The sequence below is a fragment of the Pagrus pagrus genome (assembly GCF_965226575.1).
Source record: "Pagrus pagrus genome assembly, chromosome: 1".
NCBI lineage: Eukaryota > Metazoa > Chordata > Actinopteri > Spariformes > Sparidae > Pagrus > Pagrus pagrus.
The window spans coordinates 5,713,889-5,737,038 of record NC_140185.1 but is presented as its reverse complement, the minus strand read 5'-3'; the positions used below and the strand labels follow the sequence as shown (position 1 = coordinate 5,737,038).

General features: G+C 41.0%; 1 protein-coding gene across 1 annotated transcript in view; it reads left to right on the top strand.

Annotated features, from left to right (window-relative positions):
• The window catches only part of asb7 (ankyrin repeat and SOCS box containing 7), a 13,080-nt gene extending 10,284 nt beyond the window's left edge, over positions 1-2,796 (top strand). Inside the window, exon 5 of the mRNA XM_084355897.1 lies at positions 922-2,796. Coding sequence (XP_084212023.1) covers positions 922-1,061 — 140 coding nt within the window. The 3' untranslated portion in view covers positions 1,062-2,796. The remainder of the gene's footprint in view (positions 1-921) is intronic.
• The last annotated feature ends 20,354 nt before the right edge of the window (positions 2,797-23,150 follow it).

Sequence of the window (23,150 nt, the reverse complement as noted above, 5' to 3'; positions counted from 1 at the left end):
ATGGATCCCTCAAACAATGTAACGAAGATGCGCACCAGAGGGGATTGAGAAGTGGGTATACGCAATGCCAACTGAAAAATATGTAGTTATACATCTTGAGTTTATTTAACTGTTAAAGTCGAATATCAGCCGAAGCAGTCATATTAACATAGCCTTGACTGACTGACATTGACCATTGACGTAGCATTTGACTATATACATCCGCTTCCTGTGGAGTCAACCAGCCGAAATACGGATGGCGCCACTCTGCCATTGCTGAGCACATTGTGGTCAAACGAGGAATCATCAGGATTCAAGCACTATGCTGCCACCTAGCGTCTACAGTTATCAAGTGCAGCCCCCCCCCTTGTACCGCTGCGGCGTCACCATTGTAATGCCGCAGCGAACAGGCCGTATGAAAGGAGAAACATCTATATGCTCCTCGGGGAACCGATGGCTGGTCTTCTAACTAACTAGAGTTTGAACCCTACTCTTTCTCTCTTTTCCTCACTGCCTTGAAAGTGTAAGCCATTGGGTTTCGGGGAATCTCTTCAAAATAACTATCAAGTAAGTCTTTGGCCAAATTGAGCTAAATTTACGTTTATCGACTGCTGTTTTCCTGGGCCAGCCTTCCAACTAATCACCCTGATGATGTAGCCAGTGATGCATATGACGATGAGCCAAAGCGAAGATGTTAGTATCAAACATAAATCTATTTAAATTTTTCTTGTAAACATTTCACTTTATCATTTGCTCCTTCAGGGATCGACTTGCTTATTGTGCCAGCCTCAAGTGGCATTTCGAGGAACTGCAGTTTTTGGTACTTCAGCATTGGCTTCATTTTCAGCTCTGGAGGTTGCTGTTTGGTCAGGATGTAGTAATGAGCATGCTACCAGGTCTTATTCCACTGTGTAATAAATGTTTATGTTCCTCTTCTTTCAGGACAACCGCGGACTCTACAAGACCTGTGTCGAATAAAAATTCGTCACTGCATTGGCCTTCAAAGCTTGAAATTCTTGGAGCAACTACCGATTGCAAAGGTTATGAAAGACTATTTAAAACACAAGTTTGACAATGTGTGAAGGCAACAACAGAAGCGAAGAAGGCAACTTAAAACTCTGCTATCATTTGTGAAGACTATGCAATCACTCTGCTCCTTGTCTGGAAGAAATGTCCATAGGACTGTTCTTTACACACTGAAGGATAGTTAGTCCATTTGTTCATTCAGTTCAACACAGTAAAAGTAGATTTTTCAGCTCCTGTTCTCCATTTTAGCCTTTTTATGGTTAGAACAGTGGCTGAGGAGTGGAAATGGATCCACCTCATGTGAGGAACGATTGTTTTTGTGGGAAAAAGAAAACCTTATTTGACTGCAGATAGCGTCGCTACTACAGTGTGCATTATTACCATGTATGTTGTTATTGTATAAATGTGTATGATGTTATCTTTGCTGAGTCAGATTTTCATCAAGTGCGTACTTGCCAATCAAGCCCCATCCCTTTTTTTTTTTTTTTTTTTTTTTTTTTTTCTGAGCCGTAGAACCTTGGTGCAGTGATTGATGACGATTTTCTCCCTGACCCAGAATCGGTGTTGAGCTGCATGGATAATTATAGCTTTAAAAACTTCTACATGATACATTCACTGATTTTGTTTTATCACCCTGTTGTGAGTGTAAATCTCAATCACCACCCACATCTCCTTTTTGTCTGTTGTTTCCATTGACGGCTATTGACAATAGTTTATGAAAACAGTCGACCAATCAGCAATCTGGATATGACCTCAATTAATTTGCTGTTAAAAGAGAAAAGCAGTGTTACTTTGTGTAAATCTGCTTTGAACAGAAAGTAAAAGAAGACACAAAATATGGAGCTACAAATGGCAGGGAGATGTGGACAGTATGTTTTGGAGTATATCTGTCACAGCACAGCAAGTACTTTCTGCTGTAATATTGAAATAAACTCACAACAGTTTATAACTGACAAACAACCATCATTTTTGACGTGCCAGAAAGCCACCTGATTGGCCAAAAGCCAGATAATTGATAGTTAAAGGAGGATTCCAAAACTAGATAATTATGAATCATTTACACACCAAAACATGTTAATTAATAAATGCTTTGAGTTGATTTGGGAACTTAAGTATAATTCTAAGATAATTCTGAAACTGCCCGTCGAACAGTGAAAGCATTAGTGAACTTACTTTTTACACTATACGTTTTAGTTTGGAGTGAGTGCACTGTGATGGAATTTTGTTCGAAAGCACCAAATTTACTCACTAAAGCAGTTGTTCATGTACAAATGAATAATCAGGTCTGTTTTGGGTAACACTGACACACAATCACTAGAAGCTGCAGTCAATGTTAATATGTTACATGTACAACAGATATTTTTGTAGAATTTATTTAAGCAATGATCTCTGGTATTCTTATTGTATTTAAAGTTTGGAAAGTATTGTGATCAGTTTGGTGTGACTCGAGTATTTCTTTTTTTGTGTGTGTCTGAGTTTAAAGACTCTTGTACAAGGATAATTTGGAATCAAGTGTTCTTTGATTTTTATGGCAGAAATGCTGGGTGCTTTCTTAAAATTCATCATCTTTTGCAGGTAACTCTGTTGTGCAGATTATACTGTGAATCTTTCATTTTGACAATTTGGATTTAAATGTAGAATTTGGAGTTTAAATGATGCCCATGCCACAGATAATATTCCTTTCTCTGTCTCTGCATGCGTTTTAAATGCGTAGTGAAATTATGTGGCACCTAAAGTTGTTTTTCCTCAAATGTTGTGTTCATAAATCCATTCTGACAATGTTCACCTGCATTAGCATGTCAGCGTCATTTTCATATTTAAATTTGCATGTTGCCTTGTATCAGGACATTTTGTGCAAAGTGCAAATTTGGAAATGCAAACTGCTCTATGCAGGTAAGCCAAGAGAAATCAGTTTGAAGATTAGAATAGATTTAAAGCAAGACTACAAGCAGCGAGTAGGTCAACATGGGAAAATGGAAAGTGAGTGTAGAGGTAAGGGGAGTTGCATTGAATAGATTTTATATAAGTATATGTTATATATTATATATATATATATGTTATATATTATATATATATATATATATATATATATATATATATATATATATATATATATATATATATATTTATATATATATATATATTTATATATATATATATATATGTTATATATTATATATATATATATATATATTTATATATATATATATATATGTTATATATTATATATATATATATATATATATATATAATAAAACTACAACCCTAAAGTTACACTCCTGTGCTCGCTTCATCCATCAAAGTCTGCCTTTCAAAACTGAATACAGTAACAGATTGACAGTACCTGTTCTAGGTCAAAAGCTCCTCCAGATGCTACAGTTATTAAGTGTGTTTATCATGGCAGTTTTGAGTTTATTATGGGTCTTCTGAAGCCTTTGATATCCATCCACAATCTTCTGGTCGTCCTCTGACTGAATTTATTACCACTCCTCTTGACAGAATCAGTGAAGTTCATCTAAATTTGTGAGCTTCTTGGCACGGACTTGTTTCTTCAGCACAGTCGACATGTTCTCGATGGGGTTCAAGTCAGGAATTTGAGAAGACCGGTCCAAAACCTCAATTCTAGCCTGATTGATCCGTTCCTTTACCACTTCTGATGTGTGTTTGGATCATTAACCTGTTGGAACACCCAACTGCACCCAAGAGCCAATCTTCTGCTGATGATTTTAGGTTTTCCTGAAGAATTCGGAGATAATCCTCCTTCTTCATTATTCCATTTACTTTCTGTAGAGCAGCAGATCTACTGACAGTAAAACAGCCTCACAGCATAATACTATCAGCACCATGCATGACAGTAGGTTTGGTGTTCTTGGAGTTAAAGGCCTCACCTTCTTTCCTCCAAACATATTGCTGCTCATTGTGACTAAACAAATCAGTTTTTGTTTCATCTGACCACAGAGTTTTCCTCCTGAAGGTTTTTTCTTTGTCCATGTGATCAGCAGCAAACTTCAGTCCAGCTTTAAGGTGTCTTGTCTGGATCAAGAGCTTCTTTCTTCCACAGCAGCCTCTCAGCTCATGTTGATGTAAAACACACTTGACTGTGGACACTGACACCTGTCTTCCAGCAGCTTCTAATTCATTGCAGACTTGCTTTTTGGTGTTTTTTGGTTGACTCTTGACCATCAGACCAGTTTTCTCTCAGCAGCAGGTGATAGTTTGTGTTTTCTTCCTGATCGTGGCAGTGACACAACTTTATGCACTTGCACTTTATACTTACAGTTGTTTGTACAGTTGATCTTGGGACCTGTAACTGCTTTGAAATGGCTCCAAGTGACTTTCCTGACTTGTTCAAATCAATTATGTGCTCTTTCAGTTCAATGCTGAGCTCTTTAGACTTTCCCATTGTAGTGTTTGTGGCTGAGTCTAACGGCTGTATCAAACAAGTGCTTTTAAAATTGGCCCAGAAAAGTCACCAGCTATCAATCAGAATAACTCAGAAGAAGTTAAGAGGCCATGCTACAAAGAACATTTGATTCACACAACTTTCTATTATCACAAAAATTGATTGTTCAAGTTGCTGTACGTTTATTTTTGACCCAGCAGATTTGGTCACATTTTCAGAAGACCTATAATAAATTAATTACTGAACCAAACTTCATGAATGTTTTTGTGACAAAGTAGTTTGTGTTCCTCTCATTCATCACAGAGAAATGAGAGCTGTAGAAATCATTGGAACTGAAGACTGTCATGGTGAACATGTTCTTTACAAGTGTATGTAAACTTTTGAGCAGGACAGTAAGAGGGGTGGATGTTATAAAAATTAATTGAAAATCAATAATGATCAAGTAAAGAAATGTAATTATTAAATTAAAAATATAATTAATGCGAAATTAAATACAGTTTAGTTTTTAACATAAAACCATTACTCATCAATTAAATATATTTAATTTTAATGTTTCAAAGCATGGAAATTTAATGAAATGTCAGTTTTAATATAAAACTATTACTCATTAATTTATTGTATTTAATTTTAAAATACTATTGTATCATTTACAGGTGCACCATATTTTTTTGAGGAAAACATTTTAAGAGAACATGAGAATCTTCACTTTTTTCATGACTGAATAAACAAACTACTCAAACTACAATACAATGTATACTGTTTACTTTGTTTAGGTGAGCAGGACCCTTCTAAGTAGCTACCTTTCTAGCGTAACTGTTCTTGGGACCTTATTCCCCTCAAGAACAACTTGTTTATATCGAAATATTTCAAATAACAGTTTCTTACTTTGTTATTAATATTGTAAATATTAACTTTTTTTCTCCCTGAAACTACATAGTGCACCTTAAAGTTGATATACTGCAATCATAACTTCATTCTGTGCACATTTTGATACAGTGCTGCATTTAACCTGTCAATCAAGCACCACTCCCATCAGTGAGACTTGGGCACGACTATCTTTGCCTTGTTTCTTTGTCTCCACAGTCCTTCTCAAGTTATGAGCGAGCCCCACACTAGAGTTTTTGTATGCTATTTCATCGCTAACAGTTTTATATTACAAGTTAATTCCCATTATATTATATTTTAATTCAAAAGTAAATGTATTTAATTGATCACTATTAGTTTTCAATTAATTTCATAACATACACCCCTCATAAAATACAGCCTTCTTTCCCTTAATGTAAAGGACACTGTGTCCTTTGTATACCTAAAGGCCACTTTACTCCTGGACAATATTTGCAAAGATGATTTTCCTGAAAGTTTGAACCACACAGTTTAGATCCCTGTTTACAAGCTGTGTTCTTTACCTTTGTTGGGTTAGGGTTACATTCCTACATTTCTTTTGCATTACTGCCACATGGTATTCAGTGGAGTAATGTGGAAGATTTTTTGTATTGCTCCTGTGTGCTTCCATTTGTGTTGGAGGGCCCATTTCTAACACTTCTAAAAAAAAAAAAAGACTCCATAGCGCTACTAGAGGTCAAAAACTTCACTAGATACCTTTAATGCAAAGAAAGTGAACCTGTATTTCACCGTAAAACACATTTACTGACAGCGGATTAAGGAAAGAGAACCAAATTCTCACAAGATGACTGCTGCTTTGACATACCAACCAATCACAATACAGCATGAAATGACATAGAATACACTACACACTGTCCAAGCCCCACTTTTTCACCAGTTTTTTTTCCTTGCAGCTTTAGACCTGAAGCTGTATTTTAAAACTTGATGTAAGAGGATGACGTATCTCTGCTTGAACATATCTTCTTCATTTACAGCACACATTCTGACATGCTTCACAGATTGTAACCGAGAATTTATCAGAGCATCTCACTCGAGGTGACATACAATGAACCTGTAAGAACAGAGTTATCACACAGTTTAGGGGCCTTAATTCATTGAATACTGCATTGATATTCGTTTAATGGCGCCATTGTAAAGTCTGGCAATGTTTAGTCACCATTTCCGTCCAGTCAGTCAGCAGTTGGTTATGAAATTAGTCGTCAATCACTATAGATTTGGAAGGTTACACATTCTCTCAACTTTCCTGAGATTAATTCTGGTATGTACTACTTTTGTCACTCATTTGAGATCTCTTGAATTGGTTTGGCTCGTATCTCTTTTGGTGCACAGGTTCAGTTGATGCCCAGTAGCCCTCAGTTTTCTGAATGACACACTTTTGTAGGCTGTATCCTATAAAAGCAGCCACAGCTGAAATGGAACTATAACAAAACCAGGAGTGTTTGTAGATTTTGTTTTCACTAAGGATGTGAGTTTTGAAATTTTACTTCTGGCCTGGGTTTTTGAAGACCAGAGGTAATTTTACTTTAATCCAATTGACTTGACTATTGCTGCTAATTCTTTTAATGATACATTCTGAATACTAAAATTCTAGATGCAGCTCCTTCCCTGTTGACTCACTTATAACTTTTAATAATGCAGTATTTTAATTTTTGAGTGAAAACAAATAGGTTAGGAAAAAGTGGTTATCGGCATTCATTGTGTCAGAATATTCCCCACCATGTTTCAGTTCTGTTTCATGTAACACGCTGTCCATATTTCTGGATATTTCTGGATTTGATACAATGCCATTTTGCAGCAGCAGTTTTGTATTGTGTGTGAATAAGTCAATCGACTGCCTTCTCCAAGCAATTCCTCAGCAGACTTTGGTTGTCACAGTCAGGGAAACACTTCATACATGTCTTATGTGGCTATCAAATGGTTGTAAGTCTTCCACACCATTAACAGCTGAATGTACAGAATATGCAGATTTCAATTGTAAAAAGCAAAATGTGTGAATAAAACTAAAGTTAACGTTTTTGAGTTGTCAGCTGTTTTTTGTTTGTTTTTCTGTGTGATGAATTTACTGTGAGAGGTTAAAGAGGTAACTATTTTGTCCCTATAGTGACAGTAGTTCTACTTTTTACTCCGTCTATGCACATTGTACACTTCATATGCCTTACATCAGATGTTACAATGGTCAGAATATACGCTCTAAATAAATCATTAGTAAAATGATAAGTTCTCATGTAAAATTGTTACCACAGTTCCCCCCTTTTTATCAATGTTGATCACCATTTAATTTACCGTTTATATTTGATAAAATACACAAGGTTATTGCCTGTAAAGGAAAAGTGTATTTAGAAGATAACTTGTAAAGAAAATTAAAGTAAACTCGGCTGAGGTTACATGTCTCTTTTCCATGGTATACTGCTCTTGTGTGATATAGCAGCAAAAAAAATACAATAATACTGGAGATGCCTTTCAAGGCCTGTCTCTTTAGCATGTGTCACCTCTAAAGGGAGAAAAAAAAAAAAAAACTTTATTTAGCCATAATTACTGAACCCCTTTGTGAACCTGTACGCTTTAGCTGAAACCAAGCTGTAGCTTGGAATTGTGCCTGCAATAGAGCTGTGAAAGAGACTGAGAAAGTAAGTGTCCTTCGAGGCATTTGTTTATGTCTGAGTGTGATTTCCATGTTGCTGCTGCATTGTCCGTCCTGTGAAACAAAGTCAGATGAGTTAGTGTGTGTAGTGTGTTTACAAACAGCAATCTATGTGGGCAAATGTATTGAGTGAAAAAGTTTCCCGTTCCTAGATGGCCTTGAAAAAACATAAAACATAAGACTCAATAACAAACACAAACTCAACAATTAGTACATACAAATACAAATAACGACATAAGACAATATAATACTAAGAGTGTAATACACCGTGCATGAAGATTTTGGCCATGCGTTATTTCTACTGTCAACAGTAGACCATTATTCCTAAGTATCTTATCATTTATGCTTTTGCTAGAGATTTGGGAATTTCCAAAATGCTTTTATTCTGTCTTCACTTAGCTGCTTTTTTGTTCCACAGAGTATTTGTCCAAGTAAGACTGCATCCTGCTTCACAAATTGCAATTTAGAGAGGCTAGTCTTGTGGCCTTATTCTGCTAAGATGGTTGGCTACGGAAGCCCTAAAGGGCCATGCATTCATACATTTTATTTCCTCCGTTTTCCCGTGATAACAAGTTAATTTCATTTGTTTTCTCGAGATCTCGAGTTATTATCTCGAAATAACAACTGCCGTTTTCCCGAGATAACGAGATAACGAAACTTTGTTTTCCTGAGATAACGATATAATTAATTGGAGATCTCGAGATAATGACTGTGATATGATAGGCCTGAGATTATGGAGACGCCCGGGACCTCATGGCTGGTCAGCTATGTAGTTAACAACGACATCAGGCTCACTTAAATTGCGCCGCCGATACAGCTGAAGCCTTGCTAACCATCTTTTTAGATTACACACACTAATGTATATATTATCTGTAATAGCAAGGCATAATGCTATTTCAGCCTGTCAGGCCTTGATTGAAAAGATATGTGACGCGGTGATCGACATGCTCCTGCTCCTCTGACATTGCTACACTGAATGATGTTTCCTGCAATGATTAAATATACTACACTATCGTTTTGTTTTCTCAAGATCTCGAATTAATTATATCGTTATCTCGGGAAAACAAAGTTTCGTTATCTTGAGATCTCAAGAAAATTATCCTGTTATCTCGGGAAAACGGCAGTTGTTATTTCGAGATAATAACTTGAGATCTTGATAAAACAAATGAAATTAACTTGTTATCACGGGAAAACAGAGGAAATAAAATGTATGAATGCATGGCCCTTCCATAGTTAGCAGTGCCACTGAGTCTATTTCACATCCTTTAGCTGATTTAGCACAGTGTAGCAAATTGTTTACATACTGTACTAGCAGGAGTTTAAGATTTTCCTTATATTAGGTTATCACACAAGACTGCTGAAACATCACAGAAATGGTGATTTAGGACATGATGCAATAATGCCAGCTTCAGTGTTTCAAAGGTTGGTGTCGTGCCCTTTACAGCTTCAGGTTGTAGCAGATGATGAGGTTTCTTTTGGCATGAAATCTGATTTTGATGTTAGTACAAGTGGCTATGATTTTGTTTCTTCATTTATTTGTTTTATTTTATTCTATATCATACTTGCGTTTAGCCCACAGAATGTCAGGCATGGTTGAGGTGTGTAATTGTAGCTTCACTGGGTGGAGGTTGAAGTCACCCAGGACAATGAGTGGTGTGCCATCGTCAGGGGAGCAGCTTAGGAGGGTGTCCATCTCATCAAAGAAGTCACTGAGAGGACCTGGAGGGTGATAGATCACCATAATGTTGAGCTTGAAAGGAAGGGTGACAGAGACAGCGTGGAATTCAAGTGCAGATCTGGGTAGGTTGTCCAGGGGAAGGACCTGGTAGGACCACATGGGTGTGATGAGGAGTCCAGCTCCTCCTCCCCGACCTGTTAGTCTTGGGGAGTGTGACAATGAGTAGGCAGTTGAGAGGGCAGCTGGAGTGGCAGTGTTTTCTGGGGTGATCCAGGTCTCCGTAAGGGCCAGGAAGTGGAGAGTCTGCAGGGAGGCATAGGCTGAAATGGTGTCCGCCTTTTTGACTGCAGACTGGCAGTTCCATTGCCCCCTTAGTACTTCAAGCTCAGTACCGGTGGAGAATGTTGGGTAACAGAGATTGGCTGGGTTACAGCCTCAAGCAATGGGTCTCCGGTGGAATCTTCTCCGGTTTGATGTCCTGACTGGGTAGGACTCATGGCTGCGATGGGTTGTGGACAGTGGGTTACTTGGACTCCCTCGATGGACTCCCACAGAGAGACTCCCTAAGTCTTCATTCAGCTGTCCTGACGCTGCAGCTGATGCTGTAGTGACTAGCCCATATGTGCTAGATTTACCTCATGCAGGGTTAGCTCCGCCCTGTAATCAAGCCTATTTACCACGGCTGAGTTGGCCGAAACTGGCTAATAGCCACTCAGCATCAGCAGCTTCACAACAATTCACACAAAAGGAATCTAGACAGAATGCCTAAACACTGGATCAACAATTACTTTCTGTCTTACAAGCAGCAGTTTCACAGCTTCTTTCCCCTAGACAAAATGTAACAGTGGTGTTTTGATGTGAATGCAATGGAAGGGGGAGATGGAATGCAACATTTAGTGGCTGAAAGTTTTCAATAACACTTTTAATTATTTTGGCATTGTGTCCGTTTGTTTCAGCTATGTATGTGTTTTTGCACATAGAGTGGGGAAGTGAGATGTGAACACAAGTGGTCACTCAAGACGTAGTTGGAGCTGACCACTTGTGATCGGATAACCCGAGACACATATTAATTGATGTAAACAGGCTGTCAATATTGACACTGCTGAGTGTGAGCAAAAGTTGCTGGGCCCGATTACATCCGTGTCCATGTCCCTGATCGCACACATATGCAGACATTCCCATGACGAATAGAAGTTAATTTGGAAAGACGTAGTATGGGGAGCATTTCCTAACTGGGAATGTCTGTGTCTCTGTCTAGTTGACTACTTCTCTGTAGCACTCATCCCCATTCTGATGAAGTGCTTTGAGAAACTGGTTCTTTGCATTCAGAGCCAACAGATCTACAGAGGATGCAATCTCCAATTCCCTCCTAAATAATTTGGGAATGGCCATCTACTTATGCAGGCATATACAGCTAAGTATCATCAGTAGTCCAAGACTGCCTTTAATTTGGCCAAGAGGTGAAATATAAAGTGAGAAAGGTAGAGGACCAAGAACAGAGCCCTGAGGTACTCCAAATTTTACATCAGAAAATGTTTGTTGTATTATAGGAAACAGTGCATTTTTCAGAAAAGTAAGACATTTAAGAATAATTACTGCTTTAGTAAATGCAGTTTAAGAGGAGGGAAAAAAACATTCACAAGATTACTGTTAAATATGTGGGCAAAAAGATGCTAAGACACAACTTTTTTCATAAGTTTTGAAAAGAATGGAAGATTAGAGGCTGTTCAATAATTATTTAGGGACCCTGGATCAAGATGTGGTTTCTTAAGTAGAGGATGGACTAATTCTTAAAGCTACGTCTTAAAGCTAGTGGGGATAGTGCCAGTCTTGAGTGACAACTTAACAATATTAAGCATGCTAGATTCCAGAAGTGGCCAGATATATTCCAAAAGGTTGGCAAGTATAGATTGAGGAGGTAGGTGGTTGGTTTCAAAGTTAAAACCATGGGCCTGATGGCCTCAAGTCTTCATCCCCATCAACTAAATCTCAGTCTGCATGTCTCAGGAGTGCTTGCCTCACATCTGCACTTGTCTCATGATTTGCCTCCAGCCTGCCCTCCAGGGATCTTACCTCCCCTTAAGCTGCTTTGCATGCAGTCAACTGACCAAGAGGCAAGATGACCAAAATCATATAATTTACATTTCCAGCTACTTGTATTCGTGATCTCATTCTTTTGGTCACTACCGTGCTTGACATTCCTGGGCCTGAAGCTAAGTGAATGGAAGACAGTCTGGAGGCCGGGTGGCCCGAAGCTAACAGATGGGGACAGGATTTCTCAGCTGCCATGTTGGTTTGTCAGCTTCCCAGTAGCTCTGTCTCTGGGTGAATCTGATATCGCCGTACTGGTGTTGCTCCAAGAACACAGTAATAATGTTGTTCCAGGACCATCATTGCAACTGCAATCACGTAGCCTTGATGTCATAGTTTTTCAGTTTCCAACCACTCTTTTCACTATCTCCCTCAATAACCACCTACCTCATGAGCTCCCCTTATCATCATGGAGCTCCTCTGTTATTAAAATTTGAATCTCAGAGTGACCGTGACTCATACAGTCATTTGTTTTCAGTCTCATTTCATCTCATTTACATTTCCAGCTGCTTGTGTTAGCGATCTCATTCGTTCGGTGACTACCCACAACTCATGACCATAGGTGAGGGTTGGAACATACTGTAGATCGACTGATATATCAAAAGCTTTGCCTTCTGACCCACCTCCCTCTTCACCACCATCATCTGGCACCTTGCCTGCAGTACTGCTGATGCCACACCAAACCGGTTGTCCATCTCACCCTCCACTTTCCCATTATTCATGAACAGGACCCTGACATACTTAAACTCATTTGCTTGTGCCAGGAGCTCACCCCACAACCGGAAGGGGTAATCCACCATTTTCCGGCAGAGAATCATGGCGTCAGACAAAGAGGTGCTGACCCTCATTCTGACTGCTTCACACACAGAACACTTCCCAGCTAGAGGTCACGGACTGAAGGAGCCAGCAGAACCACACCATCCGCAAAAAGCAGAGAAACAATTCTGAGGCTCCTAAACCAGACACTATCCTCACCACAGCACATTGAGCAACCTTGGCAGAGTCCAACACCCACTGGAAATGTGTTTGAACTTGTACATGGACACAGCTCTCACTTTGGTTATATAGGGACCAGATAGCTTTGCTGTGGTACCCCATCCTCCTACTGCGCCCTCCACAGTACTCCCCGAGTGTGATGTAACATGGAGGAGAGTAAAGGTGGAAAGCTCCTAAAGCTTAGTTCCATATAAATGCATGGATATTTAAACTAAATTATTTTAATTTAAATTAAATTAAATTAAATTAAACTAGAACTAAGCTTTAGGAGCTTTCCACCTTTACTCCCCTCCATGTTACGTCGCACTCGGGGATCGACGCTTCTCAACCGGCAGGACGGCGGCGAGTGGAGCAAGCTACTGCTAGCGTGAGTTGTTCAAAAACCTTCTTTTTAGTAAACTCTGTGTACACAAACAATGTTCTCAATGCTCGTGTTCATGTGTAGAGATCCTGGTGATGCTACGAGCAAAGTTTCATGTTGTGTCGAGTCTTCTTAGTGTTTTCAAAATAGCGATTTTGATGCTACCGCAAAGTTGCCCCTAGCAAGCCATTGAAAATGATTTTTACCCAAAACGAAAATACGGTAAATCTTAAAAGTGGCTTTTTCGTCGTAATTATGCTTTTACACGAAGGTTTGACTTGGGTACATTCACAAAAAAAAGGCTAGGTTGCATTTTGGCGAGAGTTTCACTTTAAATAGAGCATTTTGCTAAAATGTGGTCAAACAGAGTTGTTATCATCTTTATTGTTTATTGATCACTATCAAAGGCAAACTACATGTAGAAAGATAGGACTGTCAGTAGCTGTCCTGTGCTGATCAATGAGAAGAGGGGCTACAGGGGCTCCATATTTAAGTGACTGAGGCCCTGACAAAATACTGCTACTAAACTAAACTCCATGCATGTCTCAAGGACATTAAGACCTGGATGACCTGCAATTTTCTGCTGTTAAACTCAGATAAAACCGAAGTTATAGTACTTGGTCCTAAACACCTTAGAGATGCATTATCTAATGATATAGCGAGTTTGGATGGCATTAACTTGGCCTCCAGCACCACCGTCAGGAATCTGGGAGTTATCTTTGATCAAGATATGTCCTTCAACTCCCACATAAAACAAATTTCAAGGTCTGCATTTTTTCATCTACGTAACATTGCAAAAATCAGGCCCATCCTGTCTCAAAAAGACGCAGAAAAGCTAGTCCATGCATTTGTTACTTCCAGGCTGGACTATTGTAATTCTCTATTATCAGGCTGCCCTAACAAGTCCCTTAAGAGTCTCCAGCTGGTCCAGAATGCTGCAGCACGTGTACTGACAGGAACTAAGAAAAGAGATCATATTACTCCTGTATTGGCCTCTCTGCACTGGCTCCCTGTAAAATCAAGAATAGAGTTTAAAATCCTTCTCCTAACTTACAAAGCTGTTAATGGTCAGGCACCATCATATCTCCAGGAGCTCATACTACCCTATTACCCAACTAGAGCATTACGCTCCCAGAACGCAGGATTACTTGTAGTTCCTAAAGTCTCCAAAAGTAGAATGGGAGCCAGAGCCTTCAGCTATCAAGCTCCTCTTCTGTGGAACCATCTTCCTGTTTTGGTCCGGGAGGCGGACACCCTCTCTACCTTTAAGAGTAGACTTAAGACCTTCCTTTTCGATAGAGCTTATAGTTAGAGCTGGTCCAGGACAGGCCCAGGCTGTCCTGGACCAGCTCTTAGTTATGCTGCTATAGGCCTAGTCCGGGGGACAATGACACACTGAGCTTCTCTCTCCTCCCCTCTCCTCTCCTCTCCATCTGTATACATTATGCCTGTATACATGCCCCATCTCTGCATGTCACTGACTTACTTCTTCCCCGGAGTCCTTGTGCTTTCTAGTCCTACAGGCTCCCATGGATCCTGGCCGCGCCCGGGTCGTGGATCGTGGATGCGCCCACTGCTATGGCCCTGCCTGATCATGGATGCGCCTACTGCTATGGCCCTGCCTGATCGTGGATGCGCCTACTGCTATGGCCCTGCCTGATCGTGGATGCACCTACTGCCATGACCCTGCCTGACACCCACCACTACTGTCGCTAATATTAGTCACATCTGTTACATACGTTCCACTACTATTATTGTAATGCATTACTACATACTATCCTTACCATTAATCACTACTACTGTTATCACTAGTAATCACATTTCCATGTGCATTTCATTATTATTGCTGTAATACATCTTTATGTACTTTCACTCCTGTCAACCATCGCTTATAATTGAATACATTGTGATCTCGTTGATCTGCTCTGTACATGCGACATCTATTGCACGTCTGTCCGTCCTGGGAGAGGGATCCCTCCTCTGTGGCTCTCCCTGAGGTTTCTTCCGCATTTTTTTCCCTGTTAAAAGGGCCTTTTTTTGGGGGCAAGTTTTTCCTCACTCGAATCGAGGGTCGAAGGACAGAGGGTGTCGTCTCTGTACAGATTGTAAAGCCCTCTGAGGCAAACTGTGATTTGTGAATTTGGGCTATACAAATAAAATTTGATTTGATTTGATTTGAAACAGGGTGATTGCCAGCCCCTCGTCAATACTGTGTAGGCTTTGATTTATAGTTCATTGTCAAATTTCAGCTGTTGATATCACCATCACAAAACTAGACTGATGTATTCTGCATGGCCAGGCTAATTATATTAATTCATTATATTCTCCTGTGGTAATTCTTTTATTTATCAATTCATCCGTTAGAGCTGCGATGGAGGAACAAAACATCACAAGAATCCTGAAAAATGTTGTCCTCATTTCAGTTTTATCACATAATTATCACATTTTTAGGGCAACACCAAATCAAATGTGCTAATAGTTTGGGACTATTTGAGTGGGAAGTGGAAGACAATCTAACAATACTTTCTTCCTACACTGTGGAAAGTAAGTATCATCTAATAATAATCACCAGCAAGCCCATTCAGGTCATTCCACCCACACTGGCACGGTGCCAGGGTGTTACCTTTCAGAGGATAGCTGTGCATATGTGTGTGTATGTGTGTGTGTGTGTGTGTGTGTGTGTGTGCTTAGCTTGGAGGCACTATTTTTTTAATGCATGTATATTTGATTAGTCACCTATGCAAACAACAAAATATAAAAGCATTAGAAAATTCTGAAAGGAGAACCTTGTCAAGCGTCTCTGCTGAGCTCTGTATCAGTTTGCAAAAGGAATTTTCCCTGTTCTTTCTTCTTTTTCCTCCGAAATGCTGTCTCAAAAGAGGTGGTTTCTGTTTTCGCCTCCGTTTGTTCTCAGTAGGACTCAGTCAAACATTACACTGAGCTGAGGTGACCTAATAGTGGCTGTGATATACTTCTGTCTTACTTAACCAAATATAGGGTGTTATCGTTGAACAGATCACTGGTAGCATTACATGATAAAACAATACCATCCCTCTGTGGGCCAGCAAGCCTTCAGACAGTAGGAACAATAGCAGCTTTGTAGGAGTCTGTGCAGCTCTGTGTCTAAAAATATCTAAATGTCTTGTCCTCTCTTACCTGACACAGCACCTCCATAATGTCCCACCTAAGTCAAATATGTGCACATATCCCCTATAATGGATTTGTGGGGGAAAAAACAAACATTTAATGCAACTCCATTAGATTCACATTTATAATAATATACTGACAATGTCTTTCTATTGGTTTTGAAGAGTTCTCAAGGTGTAAAACCAACATGCAAAAAAACCCCCAAAACAATATCTTTGATATCTTTGAAATGTTTTTTCAGATTTTATCAATAGTGGCTATGTGTTACCGGGGTCTCTTGCAGTGGCGAACCCATGGAGAATGCTGAATGCTGGAAAACAAATAGCCCATTTACACTGCAAGACCTCAATGCTATGTAACTTAACATGTATCCAATGTACCAGATTCTACTTTTCTTTTCACGGTTCCACCCTCCTTGACAACACGTTCCTGGCCCTGCCCAGGAGGTTATACTAGATCCAAGTTACAGGTACTTTCAGAGGTTGGTGGCAGTGCTGTCAATTCTGATTGGCATTGCAACACAACAAGGATGACGACAACAAACACAACGCATGGTGTTTGGTATATGAGGATACAAAAGCTGAGTCAAAAATAAATAGATCCCCTATGAATGGAACTTACAAGCCCAAAGGACAGTCAGGAAATGCACATTTATAGCAGGTCTACTCGTCCCTCTCCTATGCACTTGGCTCATGAAATAGATTTGCAAAGTATTCTTTCTGTTAGAAATGGGAATACAAGATACAGCCAAACAGTGCATTAAATAAACTAAACAAGATTATAGATAAAGGATAATTATGCTGCAGTGGAGCAGACTGAAAAAATACTTGTCTTGCTTGTACTCTCTGAATCTCTCTGAATGCTGGAAGGACACCTTCTGTTCTGATTCTGTCAGATAATTATTGCTACTTTAAAATACTATATTCAAACTAGATCCAGTTGTTTTCAAAATTAACTTGAATGAAAAGTATTTGAAACTGCCTAATTTCAGACACACTCTATTACTATTCGATCTGCAGGAAACAAGAAGGCATTCCAGGAGCTACCGTTGGCTTTTTTCAACATGGCTTTCTCAAGGGACTCTTTATCTTATTGCTCTGCCCAGGAGACAGGCAGCTATCAGGGGTCAGCTGTGTGACGTTCGGCTGTCTTGTGCCGAGCACTGAGAAAACAAAGAGGCTCTTTCTGATGGCTTTTACCGCCCTGTTATCATAAGCAGCTGTGAGCTGCACCATTTTATTAAGACTTTTGTGGTGAAAGCACTTCACCGTCTTGCCAGATGCACAGGCCACTGAAGCAAAACAGAGTGACAGAGAGGCCAGTGCTGGAATTCCCTCATGCTGGCATTCCAAATCCCTCTCTGTCCCAGCTCTGTCTGCATCGTTGTATCTATCACGTATATTATAGGGATGGGCGGTACCACAACGTTTGGTTTCGATCTGATATCAGGTAATACGAGGCCACTATCACCGATATCAATATTGATGCTGATACCGATAATTTTTATTTAGGTTGTGGTAGGCCGGGTGCTGATGAGACATTTCCCTCCTCCTCCTCCTCCCTCCTTTGCTGCAGCTCCAAATTCTATGTCTTGTTTTTTTAAGTTTGTGGTGTTGCCAAAGTAGTAAACAGCCTTATACACACATCACAGTTCGCAACATTCTCATTTACAGCTGTAAAATACTCCAAATGATGCTCCTGTTTTGTTCAGCCGGATGTCGGATCAAACTAGTGGTTTGGGTACCTGAGTGTGCATATATAGAGAGAAACAAGTAAATTGTCTCCCCAAAACCGGAATTCCTTACCAACATGCTGTTAAGTTTATTAAAGAAGTACTGTATGTTTAAGTCCAAAACCTCGGTATGAAACCAACAGTATGTGAGCTGCATACTGTCTATGAGGAAATATTACAGCATGCTTTCTTTGATTTTCGAAATTGTTTTACATAATTACTCAGGGCGCTAGCTCAATGCTAACACATAATGAGAATTCCTGATAACGTACTAACAGGGGTGAGCATCACTACCGCGATAAAAGTATATTAACAAACGAAACGCTTCAATTCACACGCGTAACATAAAACAATATGTATGCTCATATTTACAGTCCTAAACAGTGTTTCATATGGTCAGGAAACTAAATTATAACTGCTGACTTCACATTATTAACTCAATCTGCCGCTGTAGCACTGTAAGACTGAGCCACTACAGCAAGCTCAAGGGGTCAAAATGCAAACTCAAAATTCACAATAGGTTTAAAATACAGCCACCACTAGTGGAGACATTACGTGCCAGGAGAGGGCATATATCTCAATGTTTTCTATTATAATTACTCTTACAGCACTAGGTTGATGAGCAGGGACAGCTGAATGAGTTTACTTCATTAAGTTTTTTTTTTCCAGATTTAAATACAGATGCTACTGAATTAAAACTGAGAGACTAGCAGATGGTGCTCGTGCGCGGGAATCTAGACATATTTTGGTAGTGCTCCGTGCCTTCTCCTCCATTTTATCTTTATAACACTGCACTTTAACACTATATTCTACTAGGTCGCCCTTTAAGCTGGGCTGCATTCTGTCGGACGTGGTTCTGTATCACAATGTCTAAGAAAGCTGGGAAAGACCCAGCTGAGTCCATCTGCTACTAGCAACAATGCTATATTAGCAGCCATTGGGGGAGCATACGTCAGTCCGACGGCCCAAAAGTCCGACCGCCCATCTCTCCGACTACTCATTAATCCGACTTTTATAGGCCCATTGGCCCGACTGCCCATTGCTCCGACCAAAATAATCTCTATATTCCGACCAGGGCTAAATCCGACCATCCAGAATTCCGACTTTGGACCGAACCGGCTCTGGGTCATGGCTCGAGGCAAAGGAGATTCACAGTCACGGTTTAAAGTAACCCCGGGTACCGCCTACCCAGCACCCCTCAAAACAAACTCCAGTATATGGTTATTGTCCCCAGCACTTTTCAAAATAAACTGACGCCCCACTTGTGCAGCCGTCTTGTCTGTGGATTTCACTGAACAAAATGTCATGCAGAGACTTTTTTTTTTTTTTTTTAACTTTAGTTTCTTTTGGATTTTTGTGCGTATTATGGAGCCGTTTTGGTCCGTGTTTGTAAGTCTTTTTTTCCCTGGATAAAATTTTCTAAAGTTGCAACATTTGAGGTCGGAGTGTGTGATTGAAATCCACCACGGTCTGCTTCCCGTTCAAGGCATCTCCTCCTTTGGATGCCGAGACTTTGTGTTTATTAATTAAGCTTTCACTGACTGTATCACATCTGTGCACATGTCTTAAAAAATAAAAGGAACAGGAGCAGGACCCACGCACTTTTGACTACACTGTGGCGCCGTCAAAATACAGGAGATTAAGTTGATATCTCAGTCTATCCTGCTTCTGGGCCGGATTAGTCGGTCTAACACACTGTCGTAATTACTGGGAGTCGTAACACCGGGCATACTTAAGTCAAGGAAATGGGAGGTCGGACTAATGGACGAAAAAATATAGAAATGTATGGTCGGAGAAATGGGAAGTCGAAATTTTGGGTAGTCGGAGAAATAGAGAGTCGGACTAATGGATGCAAAAATTAAGAAATGTATGGTCGGAGAAATGGGAAGTCGGACAAATGGGAAGTCGGACAAATGGAAGTCGGACAGACGCCATGTGCCCCAGCCATTGCTAAGCACGGAGTTGAGCTTGCCGGCCACTTCGAGTATCAGGTGATGCCTTTCGGCCTTAAAAGCGCCCCAGCTGTATTTCAAGATTCATCAACGACATACTCCATGACATGTTGAACCAGTTTGTTTTTGTCTACTTGGATGATATACTAATCTTCTCCAGAAGTTGGTGCTTCAAGGACTCCTGGAGAATAAACTGTTCATAAAGCCAGAGAAGTGTGAATTCCACTCCACCGAGGGTAGTTTCTTGTGATTCGTGGTGGCTCAGGGGAAGCTTCAGCCAGATCCCACTAAAATCCGGGTGGTGGAGGAGTGGCCCACACCTATGTGGCGTAAGCAGCTGCAATGTTTCCTGGGGTTTGCTCATTTCTACAGAAGGTCCATCCACAACTACAGCTGAGTCGCAGCTCCTCTCACCTAACTAACCTCAACCACCTAACCATTCACCTGGTCTGCCAGAGTCTACGCTTTCAAGAGACTTAAAGGATTATTCACCAATGCCACCATTCTTCAGCATCCCGACTCGGCTCGTCAGTTCGTGGTGGAGGTGGAACCCTCGGATTCTAGCATGGCGGCTATACTCTCTCAGCGTCATCCTACTATGCACAAGCCCCACCCCTGTACTTTTTTCTCCCGACGTCTCTCTTCAGTGGAAAGAAATTACGATGTTGGAAACATTGAACTTTTGGCAGTGGTTTGGCTCTTCAGGAGTGGCAACAATGGCTGGATGGCACCCAGGAGCCATTCCTCATCTGGACAGACCACAAAAACCTCTCTTACCTGCGCTCTGCCAGAAGGCTCACCTCCCACCAGGCTCGCTGCTACTTATTCCTAAGTTGCTAAAATTTCACACTCTCATACCGACCAGGCTCCCGTCATGGTAAACCAGATGTTCTCTCTCATCTCTACTCCCCCAAGCCCTTTGTGCCTAATCCCCGGATCATCGGAGCTGCAACTTGGGAGATTGAGACCACTGTGCGGGGGGCTCAATGTGTTCACCCTGACCCTGGCACGGGTCCACCTAACCACCTGTTCGTGCCAGAGGAGGACTGGTCTCAGGTGCTACAGTGGGGTCATTCGCCAAAATTAACCCATCACCCTGGAGTCCAACGGACACTCAGTATCTTCGGCAGCAGTTCTGGTGGCCTAGCCTGTCCAAGGTTGTGAGTGAGTTTGTGGTTGCCTGTTCAGTGTGTGCCCGGAGTGACTCTGAGATTCCACTGGATGCATATGCGTTGCATTCCGGCTCTGGTACAGTTTTGCTCCGTCGTCCGGCAACCCCCACTGGCTGCATTTTGAGTCCAGCACGGCACAGCACTGGAGTTGCGAGGAGTTCCCATGATAATTACATAATCACATGCGACCGCAGTTATAGGTATGTCTTATAAACACAACAACACGAAGTTGATTAGAAGAAGTGTTTGTATTTTTGAATTCAGCTGAATTGCTGCGCCGTGCTCTGGCATCCCACAGCAATAGATGCCCTGCGAATCTGCTCTTACAGGATCCAGAGCTGGTACGGAGCAGATAAGCAACGCAGCTGAGCCAGCGGAAGTAAACACATAGACTAGAGTGAAACCTATCAGCTCCGCTACTGTGGTGAAGCCATGACAGAGCGGAGCCGGACCAGACACATATCTGGTGGAATTTAGTCGTCAGGCATTTCATTGTCCTTCCTCTGGCCTTCTCCAACCCCTGCCTGTTCCTAGTCGTCCCTGGTCTCATATTGCAGTGCAGTGGATTTTGTTACAGGTCTTCCGCCTTCGGATGGAAACACCCCAGTTCTCACCTTAGCGGACCACTTCTCGAAGTTAGTCCACTTAATTCTTTTTGGATCTAGACCCCAATTGACACCACAGGTGTGGCAGGCTTTTTGTAAGGCGCTTGGCACGTCCTCCAGTCTCACTTCTGGATACCATCCTCAATCTAATGGACAGACAGAAAGGACCTGGAGACCGCCCTCCGCTGCATCACGGCCCATCAACCCACTTCTTGGTCTTCTTAACTCCCTTGGGTGGAGTATTCCCATAATTCCCTCACCAGCTCTGCTACAGGTATGACCCTGATCTTGGCTGTTGCCAGTAGAGATTCAATTTTCTCCCAAAGGTCTGACATTAATTGCCCAGGGCATGTAAAAAATCCTGCGGGCAAGCAAAGCCTGTCTCAACATGCCTGGTCGGACAAGTGTCAATTCATTGCATTTTCTTTCTCTCTCTCTCTCTCTCTCTCTCTCTCTCTCTCTCCCCTCAATATCACCTATCCTAACCCTATCTCCTTCCCTGTTGGGAATGGTGTGCTGACGTTGGACGTAGCTATTCAGTCAGTTGCTGTTCAAAGAAATATTAGATTAGATTAGATTAGATTCAACTTTATTGTCATTGTGCACAGTACAAGTACAGAGACAACGAAATGCAGTTAGCGTCTAACCAGAAGTGCAAAAAGCAGTAAGTGCAAAGTATGTACAGTATAAATAGTGCAGCAAAGACAGGTATTACAGTGTGTACAGTATATAAATAAAAAGAGTGTAAGTAGGTCTAGGTACAGTATGTACAGTATATAAATATTACTGGCAGTACTAAAGAAAGATACAGTTTGTAGAGTATATAAGTGTTATTAGCAGTACTAAAGGTGGGGTATAGATGAAGTGACATGGCGGGAGGCTCGCAGCCCAAGTTAGCTAAATTGCGAAAAGATAAGAGATTCAGAATGTTTCACCCTTTGTGGAAAGAAACATATCCACGGGTAATTTCTCTGTGGCAATGACAGCTACAGAAAACCATGCTGAGAGCCATGCTAAATCCATTTGACACAGGATTTGCATGGAGGCAAAAAACATCTAATCCTGGACTAATGGACTGTTGTGTCCGAAGACTACAAGAAGACAGCCTGAACCAGCTAAGGAAGTGTTTTACCACAGTTTATCATGTCACCAAGACTGAGCAGTCATTTGCTCAATACCGGTCACTCCTGGATCTTCAAGAGGCAAATGGAGTGGACTTCAGAGGAAAATACAAGACCGATCAAGCTTGCCGAAGGTGAGTGACTCACTTAAAGGATAACTACCGTTTTTTACAACCTGTTTTTTTTTTTTACAACCTTATTTCTAGCATAAAATACGATGCTTTACTCACCCAGATAACTTTGGTGTCATTTGGCGTCGTTCGGACGAAATTAGATCCAGTGGAGCGCCGCATATATCCATATAATGCGAGTGATCCAGGCACCGAAGCGCAGCCTCTATGAG